General features: G+C 48.1%; 1 protein-coding gene across 4 annotated transcripts in view; it reads left to right on the top strand.

Moving 5' to 3' along the window:
• The first annotated feature begins 7,900 nt into the window (after positions 1-7,900).
• NTN4 (netrin 4) overlaps positions 7,901-24,335 on the top strand; it is a 49,021-nt gene continuing 32,586 nt past the window's right edge. The window contains exons 1-2 of one of the 4 annotated variants that reach the window (XM_088055258.1): positions 7,901-8,137; positions 10,793-11,322. In XM_088055258.1, the coding sequence (XP_087911384.1) occupies positions 8,122-8,137; positions 10,793-11,322 (546 nt within the window). In that variant the 5' untranslated portion in view covers positions 7,901-8,121. Of the gene's footprint in view, positions 8,138-10,110; positions 10,535-10,681; positions 11,323-24,335 lie in introns of those variants that run through there. The other 3 variants (XM_088055256.1, XM_088055257.1, XM_014248834.2) reach the window with 3 other exon arrangements.

A 24,335-nucleotide genomic window follows, 5' to 3' on the forward strand; every position in this document is an offset into this window, starting at 1 on the left:
GTAACTGGAGGCTATTAAACCTCATTTAATTCAAATGTAGTGCAGCTCTTGAACGCACTGGGGAAGCAGGTTCAGCAACAAGTCGCTGTCCTGGAGAAAACCCTGATCATCCAATGCCTATTCCTGGCTTGCTTAGTTAGATTTTAAGCTGGTTTTCTAAATTCATTCTGTGTTTGCATCTGAAAATCCCTGCAGCTGTCTCTGCTAAATTCCCTTTCTGTAAGGTGCAGTGCAATAGGCTTGTTTCCTGCACTTCGGTACCAAATTCCCATTGATCAGGCCACCAGGGAACTCAAAGCTGGATGCTTTGAGAGTCCTCAGGATGCCTGGACAGCTCAGCATCATAGAGCTGAGGAGGATGATGCTCATAATTTGAACCAAAAAGCAAGGAGCAGGTGCCAAAGAAGGTGGCATGTATGGGACACACCAACATCTGTGTCCCGTACATCCAAGGTCCTGCAAAAGGGTCCTGCTGACAGATGTCCTGGCTGAGAGGTGGGAGTACACACAGCTGTGTTGCCCTCCTTTCCCACTGGCTAAGGCACAGAGGGAAGCACAGCATGATGGTTTCTGTGTCCACACACAGAATAACACCCACTGGCAGAGGACTCCTCCCTCAGTCACCCTGAACCCCAACTTTGGGGGTTTGGCTCACGTTACATCAGTGACATCTTACAAGAGTCCCATGTCAGGAGCTGAGAAACTGGCTGTGGTATTCCATGGCCAGCCAGGTGTTTCCTGGAGGTGAAAGATGCGGCAACTCTTACCCTTGATGGTTTTCCAGCACAAGGCAAACATCCAGACCAGCTTGTGGCTTGGAGGGTAGTGGAGAGGTGACAGCAGATTTCCTCAGCTAATCCTTTTCCCTCTGTATCCCCAGCCCACTCCTCCAGCCCCACATCATTCTGCTGTGCCTATTGCTGGCTCTGGCACTCTGCTCCCAACTTCAGGATAGGGTGCCAGGGCTGAAACAAAGCCAGTGTGAGGGCCTGGGAGGGCTGTGCCCAGTCTCGTCCCACCGCCAGCCCCATCGCTGCTGGCCATGGCCAGCTGTCTCACCATCCCAGCCACCTCTTGCCGCCTCGGCTGCTCTCCCTGGCTGCCAGGAGTGTTCCTGCTGACTAGATGCTGAAGTTGGCAGAGGTGGCATTCAGGAAGCAGCCAGCAGGTTAATCCTCCTAATAATTTGTAGCCTGAAGGACAGAGCAGAGAACTGACATAGAAAGCGTTGATGCTGAGGGTTTCTATGGCATTTAAATTTCATCCTGGTCTTGATATTTGCATATCAATTACCCAGGAAAGAAGGGGAGGAGGAAGGGCAGAGGTTATGTGGGAGCTAAGAAAACAGTGACAGCAATAGTCCAGCAAGCACAGGTCTTATTACAAAAAATTATGCTGACTGCCTACCAACACTTTCTTTCTTTAGCAAGTCCTTCCCATCTCTTTCTGTCTTTTACTTTGCTTTTTTTTCCTCCTGAATCCCCTATAAATGGAGCATGGGCAGATTAGCTGGTTTCCCTTCATTCCTGCTTGTCCAAAATGGACAGTAAAAAGAGGGAGAGAGAAAGGGGGAAAAAAAATAATCTCAAAATGCCTGGAGCAATGGCTTGTGGATAAAAAACAGCTGCACATGAAAAACAATTGATGTGGGGTTTGAGCTATTATGGCTCAGAGAATGAAACACCAACTCACCCTTCCAGAAAGATAGCAAAACCTTTAAAAAGTATTATTGAAAATAGATTTTGAGGTTGGGTTTTTATAGCAATGGATGTAGAGAATTTAATGCACTTGGATCCAGTCTTGTGCACTGCCAGGCAATCCCCTGCAGCAGTGGACTTGGGACTGACCTTTCTTCCTAAAACAAATCCCTGTCAGAAAGCATTTTGGTGCTGCTAGTCAGGGAAGTGCAGCAGCTATTGGACCTCCTGGATACCTGAAACAGCCTTAACCCTCTCGTCCCTCCCATGAATCCCAAGAGAGGACTGGAAGTGGAAGCAATACCTGCTTTCATCACCAGGTGATGAACACTTACTGGAGCACCTGTGGGGGGAGAGCCATTCCCACACTAAAAGGGCCCATGCCATACACAGAGTGGCAAGGATTCGAATCTTTACCAAACTACATAGTAAACAAATTTTTCTGTGATTAATGGAGGGGTTTAGCATTATGTGCCAGATGCAGAAGTCTACCCAAGAGATTGTCATGGTCTCAGTTTTGCCCTCACATTAAATGTGAAGTACAGTGAATAACTCCAGGATTTCTTCTTCCTCTGTTTTTCAGTTTCCTGACTGACCCTTTGCATTTTTCCCTTGTGGTGGGCAGAAATTTGGTGTTTTCCATCCACATTATAGACTTCTGAAGAATAGCACTATCACTGTATAATCCTGCTGTGACTTGACTTCCAATGACATTGAATTCCATAAATCCCATGAAAGTACTCCCTTTCTTATACGTACTCTGGTCCAGCATGCAAAACACTTGTCTCCAAAAAATTAAGTCAATCAGTCACTGGGTAGAGGGCAAAGTAAGGGGTACTTTGGCTCCTTCATTTTCTCCAGATTTTTGTAGGATGTTGTCATGTATTATAATTCAGCTTTCACAGGAATCTGCATATCACAGGGCACTCGAACAGATTGCCCAGAGAGGCTTTGGAGTCACCCTCACTGGAAATATTCAAGAGTTGTGTGGACTCAATCCTATGAAATCTGCTCTAGGATGACCCTGCTTGAGGGAGGGTGGACCAGATGACCCCCTGTGGTCCCTTCCAATCTTACCCAGTCTGTGATTCTCTGATGCTGTGAATATGGAGCTTGAATCAGTAATGGTTGCTCTGGGTTTTCCTTTGATTTACTTTCATGCAGAAAACTTAGGAATCAAGTTGTTTCAAAATCTTATGAGTCAGTGAAAGGTTTTTGCTGCTCATTGGATGATGGTTGGAAGATTTTCGGTGACTTGCAAAAAAAATGGAGAAGTACAAGAGTTAACAAGGTGTTTTAATAGAAAGGATTTAAAGATGTGGTACCAAAACAGAGAGGAGGGAGGTGGCTTCAGACCCCATCCAAAATCCACTTATCAGCTGTCAACTTCCATTTACTTCAGTGGGCTTTGAATCAAAACCATATTTTTTATTGAAACAAATTTCTATTCTCTCCTACAAAGCTCTACTAACATGTTTAAAATGTGTGCATGGTACATCAACCTCTGTTCGTAGAGAAAGGGGCAGTTCATCTCCTGAAAATTACAAGAGCCACAGGATCTGGATCATCCAAATTTTCTCTGAAACCAAAAAGACTGCTAATCCAGTAGTTCCTTCACAGAAACAGTAACATCACCATTTCCTACACAGTAAAGGACCAGTTCTACTGCTGAGCAGAGTGAGATACATCCAGTCCTGCCCAAAGGATGCTGAAAGGGTCCCTCAACAAAAAACAATTAACAAACTAAAAATAAGCATCTCTAGAGCTAAAGCACATAGGTAATTGTTTGGCTGGAATTGCTGCCCTGCAGTTATACTGCTTGGCAGAGACTGCTCCAATCCAGCCTCTCATCTCCCTGCCAGGCTGTGATGCTCTCTTTGGGTAGCACCTCCACTCCCTGCACAGCACTGAGCAGGCCATGCCCAGCCCGTGGAGGAGCAGTGAATGAACTGGCAGGCTCAAGATAGCACACGTCACACCACTTAAAATAGTCAGGCATGTCTGAAGGACTGCCTCGACCCCAAGGGCCTCCTGTTAAACTGTAACAGGAGTTCTGCATACTTACACAGATGCCAACAGAGAAAATGCTGATCTTTGAACAAGCTTCTAGTTAAAAATAAGTTTGATCTTTTGAATTTTTGAGATTTTTTTAATGACAAAAGTCTAAACCAGGTGGCTCTGACTGGGTGAGGTATTTCCTTCCCCCCCCCGCCCCCCGTGGTCTGCTTCTAAATTTAGCTTTATACACTGGCTTGAAAGTGTTATCCCCAGCTCATCCTTACCCTTGGTAGGGTGCTTGGGCAGGAGATTCACTGAGGATCATCTCTCCTCACACGATTCAGGGGCTGGGATTTCACACTGACAGATAAGGCCAAAAGGCTTCTGCTTCCACTCCCCAGGGATAGCATCATGCCTTTGGGGGCCTCTACCAAAGCAGCAGGCTCCTTCCTTCAGGTTACCTCCTCAGCATCTCCGAGAAGGCAGAGGCCATGCCCTCAGGTCTGCCATCCCCGATTATTTCCTTCACATTTACTGTGACACCTTCATTGAGGGAACATCATTACACTTTAAAGGCTTCTTAAGTATAATTGAGAAATGCATACCTCAGACAGGTGATCTTCGCATTCTGAGCCTTTCCATCTACCTGTCTACCTACAGCCACACTGCAGGAATCATGGAATCACAGAACGGTTTGGGTTGGAAGAGGCCAAGTATCATCTAGCATCTACCCTTTGCCATGGGGAGGGACACTTTCTACAAGCCCAGGTTGTTCAAAGCCCCATCTAACCTGGCCTTGAGCGCTTCCAGTCATGGGGCATCCACAACTCCTCTGAGCCATTCTGTTCCAGTGCCTCACCACACCCACAGTGAAAGGTGATGATGAGCTGTAAACAACTCTTGCGCTTCCTTAATTAGCAGTACAGTATGAACCCTAAAGTTTATGATCCTGAAGAAATTTGGTGAGAGGTGAACATTCCCCTCCTTGCAAATATGTGATTTTATTTCCTCTGGCAACTCAAAAGGCAACACTGACAGACAAAGAAAAGAAAACTGTGCTGAAACACCTCTGTGCCCTTCTGACCTTCTGGTGAACTCCCAGCAGCCCAGTGAAGCAGCAACACCTGCCCTAGGAAGATGTCCATGGTTCCTGGTGATGCACAGCTCCCCAGGATGTATTCACTGAGCCACTGGCTTGGGTGCACTCATGGCTGCAGGTGTGTGCAGGTCCCATGGAGCCTCCAGGAGCCAGGGAAGGGGTGCAAGAGGATACAAGCTCCCTGTTGCCTGTGTTGCAGACTGAGAGGTCTCCAACAAGTAAAACAAAGTCCTCTAGGAAGAGCAGAGCTGCTAGGCAAGATAGTGCAAGTGAGTTATTTGGCTTAAGAGGACTGAGGCACATGAGCCAAGCAGCATCTCAAAGTGGGCTCATGCTATCCAGCTCTCAAATGTGTGGATACCTAAGATGACTTTTGGTTGTCATCTCTGAGGTTTTCTGGAAATTGTGCTTTATTCTCTCCAGTTTCCTATACCATTAATCTGTTTCAGCAATATCTGACCTCTTGCCTCTGACAATGCTGTGAGTGTGTTCTGAGCACACACTCTCTCCCTCTCCTACCCCCACAATTACACACCTACTGTGTCACCTTTCTCTTCATTTCCATTCACTGGGCACTGCTTTCCCTCTTCCAATTTAATCCTGAGCCTGGTTGCACTCTCTCTCCAGCCAGTGATAGCACCATTCATCTCCCTCAAAATTTTTGTTCTGCAGTTTTTTGGTCCAGATAATCTCCTTCCCTCCTGCCTCAGGGATTTCTCCAGAGCCATCCTCTGCTCCTGTAAGTCTTATCTTCTGCCCTATCAAGAAAATGACTCCTACTATTTATGGACCTCAGCCTGCTCTGTGCTCCTGACACCAAATGGGTTGACACAGTAGTGTGAGCTCTTGTTCAGGTCCACCCAGACTTATCAGCCTACAGCAGACTTATCACCTGGCACTGTTGACGTAGAAGGAGCTATGAGTTATGAGTTGCAATGGAGATAAATTCCCCACCTGTGGCTTGCACTTTTCATTTCCCAGCCCTGCAGAATGTGACTGCTGCAATCTGCCTGCAACAACACAAACCCTTGTGTGATTCCTTGGCAATACATCACTGTTTTGAAAGATGCAAGGCAGAAAGCCTCTGGAACATCCCTTTTCTCTGTGGTCACTGCTATAAGGAGGCTCAGACGTGTGGGAGCAGCCCACACCATGACAAGCAGGCTGCAGGAAAAGCTCCTGAAGAGCCTCCTGAGACATGGGGACTCAACAGGTGCCTGGAGACTAGAAGTCCCTGTCTAGACTGTCTCACCTGAAGGGTAGAGAAAACAACAGTAGCAAGGCAAGCAAAATGCTTCCCTGCGGCATGTAACTCAGCACTGAAAAACTGGAAAGATGGCAAAGACCAACCTTCCTGTACCTTTTGAGGTAAAGACAGAGAGATAACACTGTCCAGTCAGATGATTGTGCACTAAATACCTTTCAGTGCTCATTTTGGTGATGATATAATCCTAGCAGCTCAAAATGTGAGGCACTTTTGAAACACATTACAGGAGGCAGCATGGTAGTCTTAAGACACTGTCATACTGCTTTTTAAAACAGAATTGTTCTGAAGTTGTCCAAGTTCAAAGTGCAGAGAATGACATATGCAACATTTTGTAGCTCTTGCAATATGCTTGCCTCACAGATTAGATTCAGGTAAGTAAAAAGAAATGACTGCTCAGAAGTGCTCCACCCTTGCTCTCTTAATGGTCCTTTGCTGAGATCTAAAAAGGTGACGAACAGTGGATTCAACTGTGTTTTTTTCTATTTTCAGAGCCCAAAGCTGCGGTTGCGGTATCGTGATCGATGCTATCGAACCCATCAGACAGTAAGACATAGATAATAGACATAGAGAGCTAAGACATAGATTGTCAATTCCTAGGAAGGAAGGGAAAACCTCTTGCGTTTACGTGGCTCCATCACTCAGTTACCAGCGGAGCCGATAAAACAAGTAACGTCTTCCAAGTTGAGCGAGCCGGGGTTACTTGTGGTAAATTAAGTCCCTCGTTTGAAACCGAGCCGGGCCGGCGGAAGGCTGCCTCTTGTAGCTTCACTTCCACCCTCTGTGGCCCGACAGCGCGCCCGGGCTCGGAAGACGAAGCCTCCGGAGGTTTGTGAGGGGTAGCCCCCTGTCCCGGGGGATCGCGGATCTCTCTCTGTCTCCCAGCTTTGGGCTGCCGCGGCGGAGCCCCCGGGGCTGCGGGCACGGGCAGGGGGGTGCGTACGTGTGTGTGGAGGGGCGCCCCGCGCTGCAGTACCGCGCCTGGCCGCGCACCGGCAACAGCCCCCCGCGGCGAGGCGCCCCCGGCGGGCGGGCGGCGGGGAGGGCAGGGCGGCGGCGGCGGGCGGGGCGGGGCGCGGGCGCTGCGCGGCGGGCGGCGGGCGGCGCGGGGCGGCGCGGTGCGCGGCGGGCGGCGGGCGGCGCGGGGCGCTGATGCCGCGCGGGGCCGGGCGCGCCGCGGGGCGGCGGGGCTCGCAGGGCGGGCGGCCACGGGGCGCTCGGCCATGGGGCGCGGGATGCGGCTGGCGCTGCTGCTGCTGGGCGCCGCCGCCGCCGCCGCCGCTGCAGGTGGGTCGTGACCGGCCGCGCTCGGCGTTCTCCGTCCTCCGCGGGAGCGCGAGGGGGATGCGCGGGCGCGTGCGGGTACGGGCGTGCGGCGGAGCGTCCGCACCCGCGGGGCGCGCGCTGGGCACACACGCGTCGGTCTCCGCACGCACGTGTCCGCACGGCCGCGCTCTCGTCTGTACCTGCGCCGATGTGCGCGCACGTAGGGCGGGGTGCGCGTGTGTCCGCACGTGCGGTGCCGTCGGTACGCGGGGTGCGCGGATGGCTGGGGAAAGGCAGGGGCCGGGATGCGCGTCCCCCCCGCGCCCCGCGCCGCAGACAAAGAGGGGTCCGGCCGCACCGCGCCCCGCCGCCCCTGCCCGCGGAGCGTCCGGCGGGGCGGCGGGGACGGGGGGGCTCGGGCCGGGGCTTCGGGGGATGCCGCGGGAGCGGGGCCCGGCTGCCGGGCGCTGCGGGCTCCGCGGGCGCTTTGGGCGGCGGTGGCCCGAGTCGTCGGGGTGCGGAGGAGGGCGGGCAGGGTTTTCAAAGCCCCTTCCCGCAGCATAAACACTTGGCGCTCAGAGCTGCCCGCAGCGGGGTCCCGCAGCAGATACACTCGGGCATAAACAGTTTGCGTAACGCTTCCTCGGCCGGGTGCAAGCCGAGTGCCAAATTTATTTTTCTAAAAAGAAGAAAAAAACTCTGATGGGGAACAAACATTTAATCAGGCACAAGATACAAACGAAACATCACAAGGCATGTGTTGCTAAAATGCTTAAGCAGGAAGCATATGATTTTCCATGGATGTTTTCCCAGGTGAGTCATGATATTTGCTACATGCTCTTACTCATTACTGAAGGTCCCAGTCCGTTGGCATGTACAGTAGATGGAATGGGAAGATTTAGTTGGGCAGATGCATTAAGTGCAATAAGGAAAAGCACCTTTTCCAGTGCTGTGTCAGAGCAGTTGTGAACTTGTGACTGCCAGCATAGAAATCTCTATGCTCTCAGTTTGTCCTTTTACTGAATTGCTGTGGCAGCCAGTGTTACACTCGAAAGCTGTCACTTTTCATAACGTGAAGTGCTCTGCATCTGTCATGCAACTCTTTTCCAATTCAAGTGAAAACAAACACCCTTTCAAAGGGGGTTTCCTCTCCCCCCTTTCTGCCCCTGGGACCCACGTCTATGTGCCAGCAGCATTTCTCAAATCCTGCTGAAGCCAAGGTCGCTTGCCCCAGATGTGATCCCGGGTGAGGAAGGGACCCTCTATGCCTGGCCCGAAGACAACTGCAGTCAGTGACCGTGCATGACCAGGGCTGGAGCACACCCCGAGCTGGGAGCAATCAAATGCTCTCAGCTCCCGGGGTCTGACATGGGATTTTGTAGCCAACCCCTCCCATCTGGGCTCAGGCAGAGCCTTGTCCCTGCCCTGGGGCCATCTACGACAGCCCTAACACCAACTGCAGTCACAGGGAAACCTTCCATTGACCAGGTCCTCCTCCACTGCATTCCTGGAGGCAGCAGTCTGGTGTGCAAAAAACAAAAGGACTTGATGAACACAAACAGTAATCTTAACCTGTCTGATGGTGCTGACTGAGCCCTGCTCTTCCTACCACTTCCCAAATCTGCTTTGCAATCCCACAACTGAGGGAACCGCAGTAAATGTTCATCTACTTGTGTAGCGGCCAACTGCACTGTGTTACACGTAGCCAAAGAATCCAGGAAAGCAGCCAAAGACATAAATTAGGCCAACTACTGGCTAGCCTAACTGATAATATGATAATAGCACTTAACTTACCTACCCCTCAGGAGAGCTACGTAAGTTAGTTAATGTTTATAAGGCTTTGAAAAGGATGTTCAGGAGTTGTAAGGGATATTACATTGACCTTACAGTTCTAGTTGTTTACTTTTCTAGAGCAAACGTATTCTGCACAGTTACTATAGGTCACATCCAACACACCTTTACCAGCACACTGTAGGAAGCTAACTTGACTGAGCATTTCTTGTTCACTAAGAACTTCCCAAGACTGCTTACTCAGTGAAATCCAGAGACTGGATTCAGAAGTGCCTTGCACTGGGTGCATAGCAAGCAGGGGTGCACATCTGTTCTGAAGAAACACTCTAGAAAACCTGTATAGATTTTTAGCCTTGGTGGTAAAAGTGGTTTTTATCCAGGGTGCTTCTTGAGGAGCGGGAGAAGTGGGGGATGCTGTCAAGGTTGGAAGGCTTAGCACTGCTAGTGCATGATATAGTTTAATTGCAACTATGACACTGTAGGCAAAAGCTGAATAAGCCCCAGATAAAGGATTTATTGGATGCTAAACTGAAATGACCTTCAGACATAACAAAAATGCCAAGAAGACATTAATTGGTGCACAAAGCTGACTGTGTATGACTGGCCTGCTGAAAAAGAAGACATTATGAACCTCAGATTTTTTGACCTGTACACATCCTAGTCAACAGAGTTTTGTTTTTTTATGTTAAACAATTCACCAAATACCACTTTGACCTATTCATACATTCATTAATAAAAAGTTGGAGAGCCCCTAATCAAGCATTCCTGCACCAAGAATTACATTGATTATGTGTGAGAGTGACATGGTTTCACAGCAAAGCCCATGGTGATTTTATTTTTCTTTCACTCTGTAACTGGATTTTAAAACTGACAGGACTTCCAGAAAAGCTTGAACAAAAACCACAGAGCCTCAGCTGTGCGGCAGCTTGCCAGCATAATTTCAACCAAAACTTTTTTTTTTTTTTTTTCCCTTCTCTTTACACACACTAGCAACAGCCTTTCCAAACTTAAGTGGTGCTACAATTAAACACTGATGTCAACAGCAGTTTCTGATTGTGGAAAGATTTGGGGTAGGGATAGAGTAGTGGGAAAGGAGGTGAAGACTTGAGGTCCTTGCTGGCAGGTGATACTCCTGAGTGCTCCACACCCCTGACACCCGATTTGCTGCACCCTGGGCTGGGCTGCTGCAGCGCTGTTCCCCATGACAGCCTCCTGGCCTCGCGGCAGCGTGCTACCTTGGCGGCAGCTTGCCTTTCTTCTGCTTTTCTCCGCTTCCCCAGGCCCACCTGGATCCCTTTGGAGGCCTCGGAGCATGGGTGGCATGGCTCTGAAGCCTGAGCCCTGCTCCGGTGCCCCGGCGCGGGAGGGCAGGGTGTACTCATCTCTCCCCCTTGTCTGCTGCCCGCTCTGCATCTCTTGGTAGGTAGGGATTTTCCCAAGTGCAGGGAAACCCCGAAAGGTTTGGGGGTGGGTTTCTTTTATAGGCACACCGAGCAGCACAGAGGGGAGAGCTGAGGAGCAGTGCCGCACGCTGTCGCACAGCCCCTCCAGAGCTCGGTGCCTACCGGCGACACACGGCTTCGGCGGGGGCAGCGTCCCACGGGCAGCGCCTGCTGTCACTGGGCGAGGTGCCCCCACCTCGGGAGCCGCCTTCAGCCGCCGCTCTCTGCCCCGCAGGTCTGGGCGGCGTGGCGGCGGCGAGCAGTCCCTGCGAGAAGGCCTGCAACCCTCGGATGGGCAACCTGGCTCACGGGCGGGCGCTGCGCACCGACACGTCCTGCGGCCGCCGCGCCGCCGAGCCCTTCTGCAGCTACAGCGAGGACGAGCAGCGGCGCTGCCGGCGCCCCTCGTGCGGCCGCTGCAGCGGGGCCCAGGCGGGGCTGGCGCATCCCCCCGCAGCCATGGCCGACTCCCCGTTCCGCCTGCCCCGCACCTGGTGGCAGGCGGCCCAGGATGCGCCCCGAGAGACCATCCGCCTGGACCTGGAAGCCGCCTTCTACTTCACTCACTTGATTATGGTCTTCAAGTCGCCCAGGCCTGCTGCCATGGTGCTGGAGCGCTCCCAGGACTTCGGCGAGACGTGGAAGCCTTACAAATACTTTGCTGCTAACTGTTCGGCCACCTTCGGGCTGGAGGATGATGTGAGGCAGAGAGGAGCCATTTGCACTTCCAGATATTCGAGCCCCTTCCCCTGCACTGGAGGAGAGGTAAGTCTGCCTGGGCTGGGGCGAGAAAGCCCCTGCTCCAGCCCCATTTCTCTGCAATCTCTGCGCCCGTGTTTACGCTTCGTGTTTCACTACACCAGCATCTCCATCACACTTATTTCACGAGGCAAATTAACGTAATTAATTCCTAGGTGATGTAGGCACCGCCCTGCCTCTTGCTTTGCTGCGTTCGTAGTCCCTCTCTTTTCCAGAAAATTCCTTTCCTTTCCTTTCATCTGGTGAACTCCGCTACGCAACTGCAACCTAGGCACGTGCTGCTGATTCCTCGGGAACGCCAAAGGGAATGTCACTCTAGACAGCTTTCTCCAGATCTTGCAGTCGTGTGGTTTTAGGGTGATGCAAATCAGTCTGACCAACATGCAACTATGTTAAAATTAATAGTCACCAGATTGACTTTTAATACTGACTTCACTGAGAAGTTGGCGTGTAACCACTCAACGTAGCTACTCGCCACACGCTGAAGTATGGCTCCCATAAACCAGGTTAGCCAAGTAATTTTAAAAATTATACCTTGTCTTCTTTTTTTCCTGTGCACACTTATATGACAGGAACTTGGGGAAAAAAGGAAGGAAAACATCATAGTTGCTAAGAAGAAAAATACACGTGAAAGTCGGATGATTTTCAGTATCAGAAGCAGCAGATAAGAAGCGATGCCTTTGGAGGCTTTACCAGTAATGCCCTTCCCAATGTGCAATTCTGACCCCCGGTGCTGGGGAGCTTCCCCTGGGAGCCGCGGCCATGGGACCGCGCTCCTGCGTCCCTCGACTCGTGGGGACACATCCCCGGCCACCAGCTCCGGACTTTAAAGGCTGCTCCCTCTAGTGGCCTAATTTCATGAACTTGCCTGAAAGCTTAATCAAAATTTCCCTCTGACCTAACACAGAGAAAGGATAAAATCTGGTTAGTGAATCAGGAGATCACTTACATCATTGTAGTTTCTGCTGAGAACTGCTGTGAGGTGAAAGCCCGATCCTTGAGGACCAGCATTCATGCTGAGAAAAATCATGTGTTCAGACCCCTTTGCAATCATTTGTAGTCACCTCTAGCCATGCTCTGGCTAGGAAGCCACTCTGCAGAAATACTGAGAGCTGTTTTTCACTAAAGTGCATCTGTTAGCTGCGTCTCAGGAGGCAGCTGATGTCTTGCTCTAGGAGAAGCTGTTCCATGCTCTCACCAGCTGAGAAACAAGGATCTCCAGACCTGTCAGACAGATCCAGGGTGACTATTCCATTACATTTTAAATCAGATGGCTGCTGAGAAAAAATGTTACCTTTCTTTTCCTGCCACCTTTTGCTTGTGCCCCCAAAAAGCTGCCTAAACTTTCTTTCAGAGTGCAGTATATAAAGGGGCTTACAAGAAAGGTGGGAAAAGACTTTTCAGCATGGCCTTTTCTGACAGGACAAGGGGCAACAGTTTTATACTGAAATGGATTTAGATTGGGCATAAGACATTTTTTGATTATGAGGGTCATGAGGCGCTGGCACACGTTGCCCAGAGAAGCTGGGGATGGCTCATCCCTGTAAGTGTTCAAGGCCACATTGGATGGGGCTTTGAGCAACCTGATCTACTGAAATGCATCTCTACCCATGGCAGGAATGTTGGACTCGATTATCTTTGAAGGTCTTTTCTCAGCCAGATAATTCTGTGGTTCTGAATCAGGACTAACTACAAAGTAAGACCTACAAAAGGAAGGATGCATGTACACCACTGGGAATTTCTCAGGCCCTCAGTACTTGTGCCAGACTCTGGGTCCCACCACCTGAATCATAAAGTTATGCCAGCCTGTGATGGAGGGCAGGAGAAATCCCCAGCTGTTAGGCCAGCCAGTGGGACTTCTCTTGGGTATATGATTTGCAAGCTCCTTTTCTTATCTTTTCAGGGATTTTTACTCAGGGATGAGAAACCCAGGACATCCTACAAGGCAGTATTTGCCTCACTGGTACTAGGTCCTGTGTTGCTAGCATCCTGGTGCAGTTTCCATTGTGGTCATTGCACACCAGGATGGGGGCTGTGCCTGGAGAGAGAGAACCTGTACAAATCCCAACCTTGGGCAAGCTCCCCTCTGGGCTGGTGCAATGTAGGGACAGTAGAATCAAGGTCTGTGTAGAAACAAATGCCTGTCTCAAGAAGAAAAGTAATTTGGTGGTGTTTGATGCATCTGCAGTAGCATGCTGCAAAAAGAGACTATGTACAGAGCCTGCTCCCGTGGGACCTCTTCTTTTGGCATCACTTTAGTCTGTGTTATTGCAAAGAAGCTATAAAAGTCAAGAGTATTTAATTGTTCCAAGTTTTAAACAAATATTGCATCCAAGGGGCTGGAGTGTAGAAGATTTTTCTTACATGGTACACTTCAGTTTCCTGCACTTAAACACTACCTTTTACCTGCAAAGTAATAGCAGCAGCTCTCCAGATGGCAAGCCTGCATGCTTAGCAAATATCACATTTAATTTATTACAGTGTGCTGCATTCCAGCAATTACTAGTAGCTGCCAATAGCAACATGTATCTGACCTAAAGAAACACCAGAGTTTTGTGTTCTGTTTGGAGTTATGTTGTGCTTTACTCCCACTTTGGTAGCACCTAATTTCAGACATATGGAAACGGTAATTTCACTTGAAACAGTGGTTTCAAATATGCAGCCATCCAAAATGTCCACGTCTGAAGGGTATTACTCGTTTTCTTTAAAGCACAACTACAGATTCTGTGAGTGCCACTGGATTTCTTTTTTTAGATTTCTTTTCAGCTGTGATGTAACAACTGTAACCCGTGATCCAAACCATGTGTCACCCTGTCTGTACGCTGCTTTCTTGCACTTCAGACATTCCAATGCCACATGTGCATTTCTGGGCTTGGCACTAAGGGCTTGCAGGATTTTGCAGGATGCTGGGGTCTCTCTGTATGCTGATGGCAGCTCACTCACTGCTGTCTGTCCCCTTGGATGAGCAGTTTGTCTCAGGTGAAGCCTCAGGTGGTGGTGACTCACCCCAAATATCACTGGAGTTTGGCACAGACCTATGGCTTGTTGGGCTGGTGGTTTCTGGTTTTGCCCTCTGTAAAGAACAGGCTGTGCTGGTCCACCTGCGTTTCTGCTGATTGTCATGGTGCCTGCAAGTCCCAGTTCAAGGCAGCAGTGTGAAGAACCCCACAGCACTCAGGGGCTTAGGGCCTATTTTCAATATATGACCTGTCTTAATTTGGGTCAAAGGTGTATCTGCTCCACTTTTTATTAAAAAGTAAGATCAGACTTTTTGCATTCTCATCATCATGAGTCATTCCTTAGATGCCTACTTCAACTCTTATGACAAAAATCCTCCCTCATCAGAATTTGCCATGTTGTTGATCTTGAGGAGATTTACGATAGTGTAGAAAACAAGCTGCCAAGCCTCTAGGTTCATTTCAAAGACCCAGACCTCAGAAATGCTGAAATGGCTCTGAGAGATGCCTTTCATCCTTCTGTAGCAGAGTGGCTCTGGGCTTGCCTTTGCAGTAGTGGGACTGGGGTATGATGGAGAGCGATATTTTTGGAAGGCGGCGCGGTGCTGCAGTCACCTCAGTTGGGTGCCACCTCAGCAGTGGGAACCAGACATTATGTCACACCATGTGTGGCACTTGGATGGTCTATTGATGGGTAGAATCACCTCACCAGGTGACATGGCAGGTCCCTGCTCTTCTTTGCTTCCTGTCCCTAATGCTGCAAGTCCAGAGGACATGGTTATCTCTGATGTGGATGCGGCTCCAGCCTGAGGCAGGCAAGAGATGGAGGATCCACAGCTCAGTGGTGGGATTAGGAAGGAAAAGACAAATCTGGGCAAAACTGCCAAGCAAAGAGGTTGAAGGCTGTACTGATGTTTGGAACACTGCATTAAAATGCCCTGGGTTTGGTCTAAATGGTTTTCTTGGTGGAAGTAAGCCTGAGCCACAGGTCAGCATGTGTCCAGAGACCTCAGGGGCTCTGCTGAGCTGAGCCCCATATCAGGGCAGCCTGGCTGCAGTCTGACCTCATGCAAAGAAGAACCACTATTTCAACAACCAGCAAGGTAGTCAGTGATTTCTTTGCAGGTATACAGAAGTCAAACTAACCAAATGAGCCTCTCCTCACTACAGGAAAAAGAAAGGAGGCAGATGGTGGGTGCCCATCTCCTCCCCTGGCATCCCAGCCTTGGTACAGCCAAAGTGGGTTTCCAGCAAGCTTCAAGCATCTGCCTGTTCGAGGAGTTGGATTTGCAGCATTGCAAAGGGGACACATTTCCATGTCAGGGAATAATTTCAGATCAGCTGCATGCAGAGAGGTCATTATAGGCTTCCCCTATGGTTAATAAAGTGAGTTAATTGTTTCACAACAGCAGTTTGTTTAGCATAGGCAGAAACTTCTAAATGTTAGCCTTGTATCACCAGTGTTTTAAGAGAAAGGCCATGGCCAAGTTTTAGCCTGAATCATACAAAAATGCTGCAAATGATGAGTATTTTTGTTGGTTTTCAGGGTGTAACCCTTCAGCCACATTATTGCAAGGGGAATCAGAACTGGATTCACCAGCCAAACATAATCTGATCTAAGTAAACAAGATGCAGAAATAAACTCTTTCAGCTTCATGCTCAGACAGGAGTACTAATTTTACTAGTATGCATAAAAAGCTATTTTCCCTCCCATAGTTCAGATCATATTAATATTTCCTTTTCAACACACTAATCTTAAAATTATCCTTGGCTAGGGATCACTGTTGAGGGCTCATCCACAAGGGGCCCTTAGCAGATGTTAATTCTTTAACTGTGAGTGAGAGTGACTGTCCACTCTGCAATGCAATTATCTCATTCACTTTACATTCCCATCTGTGGTCAATTCAGATTAGCTCGCCTGAGTGTCCCCATTTAGACAAGCTCCAGGATAAAAGGGCTTACTGAAGCAGAGTCTCCTTGACAAGATTTTAGTAAATTGGTAACTTATTTTAGCGTTCATCTATTCAGAATACTGCTAATAAATCACTTGGGGACCTCGGCTATTGTTGCTGTTTGCTATTTATAGAAGAGGCATATTTGCAGTTTGACTATATTCCAGCAACAAATTCTGACATGCTTTTTAACTTTTGAAACATCACATTACCACTGTTTTGCTGTGGGATGCATGTCCTACTGAGCATTTTATTGATCTTGTGCCTTCTGCAGCGGAAAAACCTTCACGTGTTTTGCCTTTCTCTGTTACTGCATGCAGCCTGCCTCTCTTCCTTGAGGATTTGGACACCAGTCCTACTGGTTTTACCTGAAATAAGCTGTACAGCGCAGAAGTAAATTGTGTATTTCTACTCAGAAGTCTGACCATGACACACAGTGAGTGGTTTTAACACTCACTGCTGAAACAAATAGGAGTTAAAGACGGTCAGTAGCTTTTATTTTTTAGTCCTGATTTTGGGTTGTAGAAACTTCTGCCTGGTTGGGGTTTTTTACATTTTAGGCCCAAATAAACTTGGTTTTCAAGTTTATCATTGTTGTCCTTAACTAAAGCTACATTTTTATTGTGCTGAGGTCCTTCAAGGATCTTGTGGGTAACAGGAGATTTCAGTTCAGTCACTTGCAGGTCTCCACAAAGAACCTGGGCAAATACGCAAGAATAACCTCAAAACAGCCTAGGATGTCCAACCACCAAGGGCTGCAAACATCTTTTTTAATTGTTATGTGCCACTGACATCTGCACAGAGAGAAAACAAAGGCCCAAACTGATAAGAAGGAAAGAGGGATCCTGGCAGGCATTCAGCAGAGCTCAGGACATGCCTAGCTGTGAGGACACACCTATGGAAGTATGTTTTCAAGTCCCATCTCTACGCTTTATAGAAGTGCACTTTGTAGGAAAAATACCTCTTTAACAGCATCCTCCTGGTCATCCTATCTTTGGAAAAACACAAATTGTTGGCCTCTGTTCAGAAATGCCACGTGCAAAGGAGAGGCTGCTCAGCTAGGGGTGGTTGGGGTGATGGCTAAATCCTGTCCAGCTCTTCACATTATATCACTAAAACTAGCAAGACATGGGGACCACTGCTTCATAAGCGCAAGAATAATGATTTATAGGGGAATAGTTAATGAGATGAAGTAAATGAGGCTAGGCTGGAGTCAATAAAATTTTATAGGAGCCTAGAAATCCCAGGCTGTGGCAGCTGGCAGTAGCAGCACACCAGCAGGGCACCATCTCACACCAGCCACCTTGCTGATGGCTGTGGTGAAATGCATCCCTTGGTTTGGTCCTCAAGCTTTCCTTCCTGCAGGGAAGCCCACCTTCCCAAGCACTGTGGGGTATTTCCCAGCCAGTGCAAATTTCCAGCAGTGGAGGAGAGGAGATTTGCCCTTTAAATAATGGGGCAGAAAAAAGTGAATTGGGAAAAGGGGAAACTTTAGCTTAGCTTTCACCTGTGTCTGGGAAGACAAGAGACAAGGGTCATTCTGGGCACATGTGAAGATGAATCTTTGGTCTCTGACAAATTTTACCATGAAAGATACTTCAGAGCTCAGTCACTGCAGGGCTGAGCAACACAACTGTTGTTTTCAGGGCACTAGCACCTGCCTTTGAAGTTTTCTCTGTGGAGTACTAGGCATGACACTGCCAGATTTGGGGGCCAGGTTGTGACAAATCCCTCCCCCTCTTCCACGGGCCTTCCTAGAGGAGTGACATGTCCTGTTATGAGGCCTCCTGGATGCTCAGCATCTTTGAAGGACAAGGGCTTGTGAAGAGCAAGATGCTTCTCCAACCTGCCCCATGATCCTCCTCACTATTTCTCCCATTCCAGCCAGCCCATAGGATCGTCTCCTTTTGTTCCTGGATTTCCCAGTGCTTTTGGCACTTGGGGGTTGGCCTTCTGCTTGGCCAGCTCTTGAAATGCAGCCACCTCTGGGATGGAGCATAGCCAGTGTTTAACAGTGCATATCGGCAGTCCCCCGTTTGGAACAGCAAGTTTCTAACAACTGCTTCTGGATCAACCTCCAATTATGGCTAAAACAAATTACTCTTTGGAGGGAGCTTGACCAGTCTGTGAAAAGGGGGATATTGTAGGCTGCCAACAGCAGGAGGGAATGGGTCCCAGGGCTCCAGGAGACCCTTTCCAAACTTCTTATGTAGGATGTGAAGAGCACTGTACCCACATGACACAAGAGGAGTTTGGGTAGGCAGAATTTAATTCTCTAAATTGGCATCTGGCCTTGTTAGCAGGACTATTGCTTCCCTTGAGAAAAGTGCCACGGGATTTTAGTGGTGCCTCTGGAGCCTCTCTTCAGGCACTGCACCCCACTGCTTCATTTCACACTTCATTTTTGGCATGAAGAGAAGGCTAACTCACTTATTCAGCTCCCAGTTCTCTGGCTGGAAAGGACTGCCGTGTTTCTCTTTGGGATTCCTGAATACAACTGGTTACATGGGAAGCGTGTAACCTAAAGCAATGTATTGACGTGTCTCAGAAGTTTTGGATCAAAAGCTCGTTTGAGATTAATTGCCATGCAACAGTGGGTGTTGGTGTGAGACACCCAGTCTAACGACATGCAAAATCCTACACAAATGGTGAAGTTCTCAAATTCTCCATGGGTAACATTTACAGGAGGAAAAGAAGTTAACATCCAGAACCCAGTTCACTAGATGCATATTCTAAGAGTCTTTTGCCTCAGTCTTTTTGCAGCATCCCTCATTCCAGTAGTCAAAATCCATAGCTATGGGTTGAAAAAGGGGTGCTTTTTCTTGTGACCTTTTTGACAGTGTGTAGTTACATATAATTCTGACAGGTGTTCTTTTTCCTAGAATTAAGTGTAGCTCATGGTAGCTGGGTAGCTCAAGCAGACAGTCCTATAGACACAAAGCCTTTTCATTATAAACAAGAGCAATTGAAAAATATTAATGGAATTTTGTTACTCTTAGGCTGAAAGAAATCCCCTTGATCCTTAGTACCATTGCTGTTACTGAAACACTAACCTGCTGCCTTTCAGGCTTTTGCAGTGGTGTGTTGTGCTCAGAACACACTGTTAAAGAGGTTATTCTGCAGCTCTGGGGAGTGAGCCAGCTTTTCTTACAGCCCTGCCAATGAAGAAGCAAGTCCAGTCCTTTGTCTGACTCGTTGGAGGTAGCTCCAGGGTTTTTTTGGTCTTCCATATGCACAACAGGTACTGCCAGCAGGCTAAGACTGAGAACATAAATCTTTTATGGGGATAGGGAAAGGAGGGGAATTGCTGGAGGGAAGAGTATTTAAATACCATGTTTCTTGCTGATGGGTCAAAGGACTTCATGTCATCAGCTGAGATGTGCTGGTTCATTTTCCTGACTGGGCTAGCGCAGCCTTGGAAATGTGATTCTAAAGATGAGAAAAAGGCAGCAATTGTTTCCCTTGATAATTCATAGCCAATGATATCACACATCTGGAGGGTTTTGTGAGCCAAGAAACTGAGGGTTTCTGTTGGATGAGCGAAAGCAGTGGTTAAGCAAAATGGAGCCATTGTGGAATAAATTATCAATTATTGGAGAAGCACTATTAACCAGAGATGAAGAAATCCAAGAGGTTTGAGCTGTAGTGAGATCTTTCTGATAAGAACATTACTTTTGTGGTCACTGACTGCATGAAAATAGGAATGACCTAGCAGTGTTTCATTTTCATCTGATGAGATTGTGATGTTGAATGTTGAAGAAAAGCTGAGAAGATGGCTCTCATCTGGCTGATTATTGCCAGAGATTTCAAGGATCCTGTAGAAATCCCAAGAGTCTTCCCTAGCTCTCCTTGTGCCTTTTCCAGCCCCTCACTGGTCAACTGCTGCATGTGGGTTGGAGCTCTTCCTGTACAGCTTCTTGCTTTTGAGAATGGCAGAAGAATGCTTTGAGTTTCCCAAAAGATAAAAGTTACCTTGGTATAAATTAATTTGGGAGGGCTGATTATTTGAAATAGCTGGATTTTCCTCCTGAAGTCTTTGTAAGATTGCATAACTTTTGGATGGTGAGGTAAGGGATTATTTGCCTTGATTTATGTGCTGTGAAAGACTGCAGAAGGGCTGGAGGCATGGGCCAAATGCTTTCTTATGTCAAATTACATGAAGGAGCCTTGTTAAGGCTGCTGCAGGAGTGCCATTTCTCCTGCACCTCAAGCAGCTCAGGGACTGCTGGTGGTGGTACACAGTGGGTTTTTGTCATGGTTGCTCAGGGATGTTGATGGAGTGCCAAACACTGTGGCCTGCAATACTCCAGTGCTCTCTGTGGTCTTAGTGTCTCTGATGGTCTCCTCTCTGCAGTGGCAAGGCAGGTTTTCCAATTTCTATTGCTGTTTCACTTCATCCAGGTGATGCTGAAGTGTGCACCATGGGGATGGTCAGACCTCTCCACAAGAAAAAAAGGCTCTTCTTCCCTGCAGTCCACTTGGTCTGAAAGGCAGAAAAACAGAAAAGTGTTTTAGAGGACCTGCCCAGCTTAGGCTGATGAACCTTCCACGCCATGTGATTTATTTGCAGCATCTGCCAAAAGCAGATCTGTCTTTTTTTAGCCTAGGGTCATTGCAATGAACATAGCACAGAGATGCACATTAGTTTCTCTCCTAAAATCCTGTTGCTTGGTGCGGTAATATATGAAATAAGTGTGTTCTGTCAGTAGAAGCTACCAACATTGTGGCTTTATCAGCCTTCTTCACAGGGGGTAGTAGTCCAACAGGCTTGATTTTGTGAAGCAATGAGATTGTTTTCTTTAATCTTTCAGGAGGTTAACATCTTTAAGGTATACCTCCAAGAGGTGGTTGAAGTTAGTGGTTTCAGAAGTTTTTACAGTGGGCTGGTGGGCAGGGACATGGATACACATGCAGTGCAATGGCACAGGGCCCGTTTCTGCAGGGTACTAATTTTGCAGGCAGAATATTCCTCTGCAGACACAGCTGTCCCCTCCAAGGAAGAGCCAAGGAGAGCCTGGCAGATTTTGACCACACTGAAGCAGGAAATCCCAGAAACTAAAATACTGACCAGGAGGGTAAATGCTAGCATAGAGTTGCACCCTCGATACTGAAAGTGGGAGACAAAAGAAGCTACCTGCAGTCTGTGTCTCTCTCAGAAGGCATATGAGGGCAGGGAACCTGCTGGCTCTTGGCAACACTAGGTCTGGTGTTTAGACCGTGCATCTGACAGTAGTTGTGCCTGAGCTGCTCCTGCTGAGAGAGCCCTGTTAAACCAGGCAGCTCCTGTGTCTGAGACTTCCCACTGTAAAAAAAAAAGATCCCCAAAGGTGTCAGGGCAAGTAGGACTGTCCCTATTCTCCAGAGATACCAAATAAGATTCATTGCTGCAGCTTGAGTCTTGCTGTATGGCACAAACCTTGAAAATCAAGCCATCCTCACATGAACAGTAGGACAGCCTCACCTCAGTCTTCCCTGCACGTGTTGTGGTGTGAGAAGTTTAATTACTCTTTCCTGGGAAGGCACAGGGGGACAAGCACAGAACAGTCTTAGCTCCAAGGTTCCTCTGCAGCACTGAAGGTCACTAAGCAGGGGTGTAGGAAAGAGGTGTGAGAACCAAGGGGGAGCACCTGACTGGCATTGCATTTCTTGCAGCTAAATTTACATCCAGCTCCATCAATCGTGTGGTGATGATAAATTTATTGCTCCTAGTATGTTTCTTGTGTGGGAGTTGGAAGCAGACACTATGGCAGGTCAACAGTTGGCACACATACTGCATCATTATTAATATTTTCAGTTACACATTTCTACAAACCTGTATTATTGCTCCCTGGGAGCTTCCATAATGTTTACCAAGAGAATTAACTACTTATAACTTTTACATCTATTGAGCAGGAAAGCTTAATTGCCACAATAAAATTTCCCTACTAAGCTTCTCAGGACGTGACCAGCCCAGGCTTTGGGCAGTGCCTACAGGAGAGTTCCTGGGCTGGGCTGGCTGTGGAGGGAGGTGCAGGGGGACGGGGTGCAGTGGCTGGGGGATGGCAGAGGTGCACCATGCAGCAGATATAGCATGGACTATCTCAGCTTGTGCCAAAGTCTGAAGTGACAGCTGAGGCCTGTGAGCACAGGCAGAGGTGAGGCAATGCTGGGCACACAACTGGGGATCCCAGGGCCAGGATGTCAGAGACAGGGGCTCTCTTTCAGCTCAGCTCCAGCACCAGGCAAGGGGCTAACCTCAGCTGCTTGTTGTGCTTGAGAGAAATTTTTTGGGAGGTAAAGGGCTGAGGTCCTGGATGTGCTGGCAGAGCTCCACCACTGCATTTGCTGCTTTTGAGAGTCTTGTCCAGACACTAAATAAATCAGATCACTTCCAGTGACGTGGAGATTCCACAGGGCCCCAGAATACAGGCCAGTTAAGCACATTTATTTAGTGCCTACATACCAAGAGTCACTGCAGCCTCCTAATGCAAACCTTAACTTTTCTGTTAAACACTTACTTAGATATCATACACCCTTTTGTAAAGTGGTGCACATCCCTCATTGCTTTGGCTGTCTGTCTGGATAAAGCAACAAACTTTGCATTCTTTTTATCCATTCTGGTTTTTTTAATTTTCTCCTGTAAAATGCATTGAAAGGGATAAATCTAACAGCAAATACCAAATAAACCAGTACTGATTTTATCTAATGTCCCTGAGCTAATTATATGAATCACTAATATAGATGTCATTATTGTAGAGTACTTATGGATACATTTTCATGCATCCAGGTCAGACAATACAAGGTAGAGTTCATCAGTCTCTTTTGGAAAGAAATCACACATCAATTCATGCAACATTACCACCCTGGTTTTCATTTACAACCAAGTAAAAATGTGGTTATGTTTTTCATATTTGTTTATTGCTTTTATTTCTGAGTCTTCTATTCATTTGTTCTCTCTGTTTGTAATTTATTGGTGTTGCCATTTCATGAACCATCTCCTGCTGCCTTCCTGGCTGAGGCCAGGCTCCCAGTTGGAGGTTGAAGCATGGCTCCTCTGGCCAGGTGCAGGGACCCAGGGAACAGGCACATGCACAGCAGCTGCAAGACCCTGCACAAAGCCTCTGTAATTGTGCCTGTTCCTGGGGGTCTGTGGGGAAGAAACTTTTTGTGGATCATCCATGTCTCTTGAATGTCACAGGCATTTGTATCCCAAGGATCCCACTCCATTGCTCTGGTCATTTGCATCTTGGCAAAGGTCCAGGCCTTTGCAGCTGCATTCAGTGGAGGTGGGCCTGTGACTCATTGAGAAACCTTTGCTCCTGGCAAGCCTTTCACTGGGTTTGTTGACTTCCTCAGGCAACTTAGACTTCACAGCATATTTTGTTGCTGTCAGAATCATCCTTTAGCATTTTCCTTCCCACTGTAGAGATGTGTATAAAGATGTCCTTTCATTGCCTCTCACATGTAAACATATTAGGGTACTTCTTGCAAAGGGACTTTATTTATATATCAAGGTCATTGTGGTGCAAGTGGTTACTTGAGTGCACCACGTCCGTGGCTGCTGCTTTATTTATATACAGGGCTATGTTACTGCATCTGTGGAATGGTGAGGAGCTCGGGCTTCTTCTGCCACTAGAACTTGTGAAATAATCAACAGAGCAAGAGTTGCTCATGGAAACCCACAAGGAAATCCGAAATCCCATGGAAATGTACTAGGGGCTGTGTAATGATGTGACCAAACTGCAGACAGCTGCAGTGGTCTGGCTGAAGAGCAGAGCATTTTTACTTCATGGCACGTGCAAGGTACTGTGGGACAGCTTATCCACTCCTGCTCTCTTGGAGTGGAATGGGCTTCCCGTGGGAGTGGGGTGGGCTCCCTCCTGCCACCAACATGCATCGCACTAAGGGTCAGGGGAACCCAACCCTCTTGAGGCATAGCAGTGACATTCAGAGACTCAGAGACTCTCAGATTACAGCTCACTCAGAGACTGCAGACTGCAGCTCCTATTTGGCTGTGTAGAGACCACCACCCTGCCAAAAAAAATCTCTGTGCAACTTTTAAATCGCTCTTCAATTGATGTTGCTTTATGCAAAAGTTGCTTTTAAAGCAGGTGGGATCCAAATGCATTAT

Source organism: Pseudopodoces humilis, chromosome 5 (genome assembly GCF_049639895.1).
Source record: "Pseudopodoces humilis isolate 2021_Gansu_Grassland_sample_001 chromosome 5, ASM4963989v1, whole genome shotgun sequence".
Lineage (NCBI taxonomy): Eukaryota > Metazoa > Chordata > Aves > Passeriformes > Paridae > Pseudopodoces > Pseudopodoces humilis.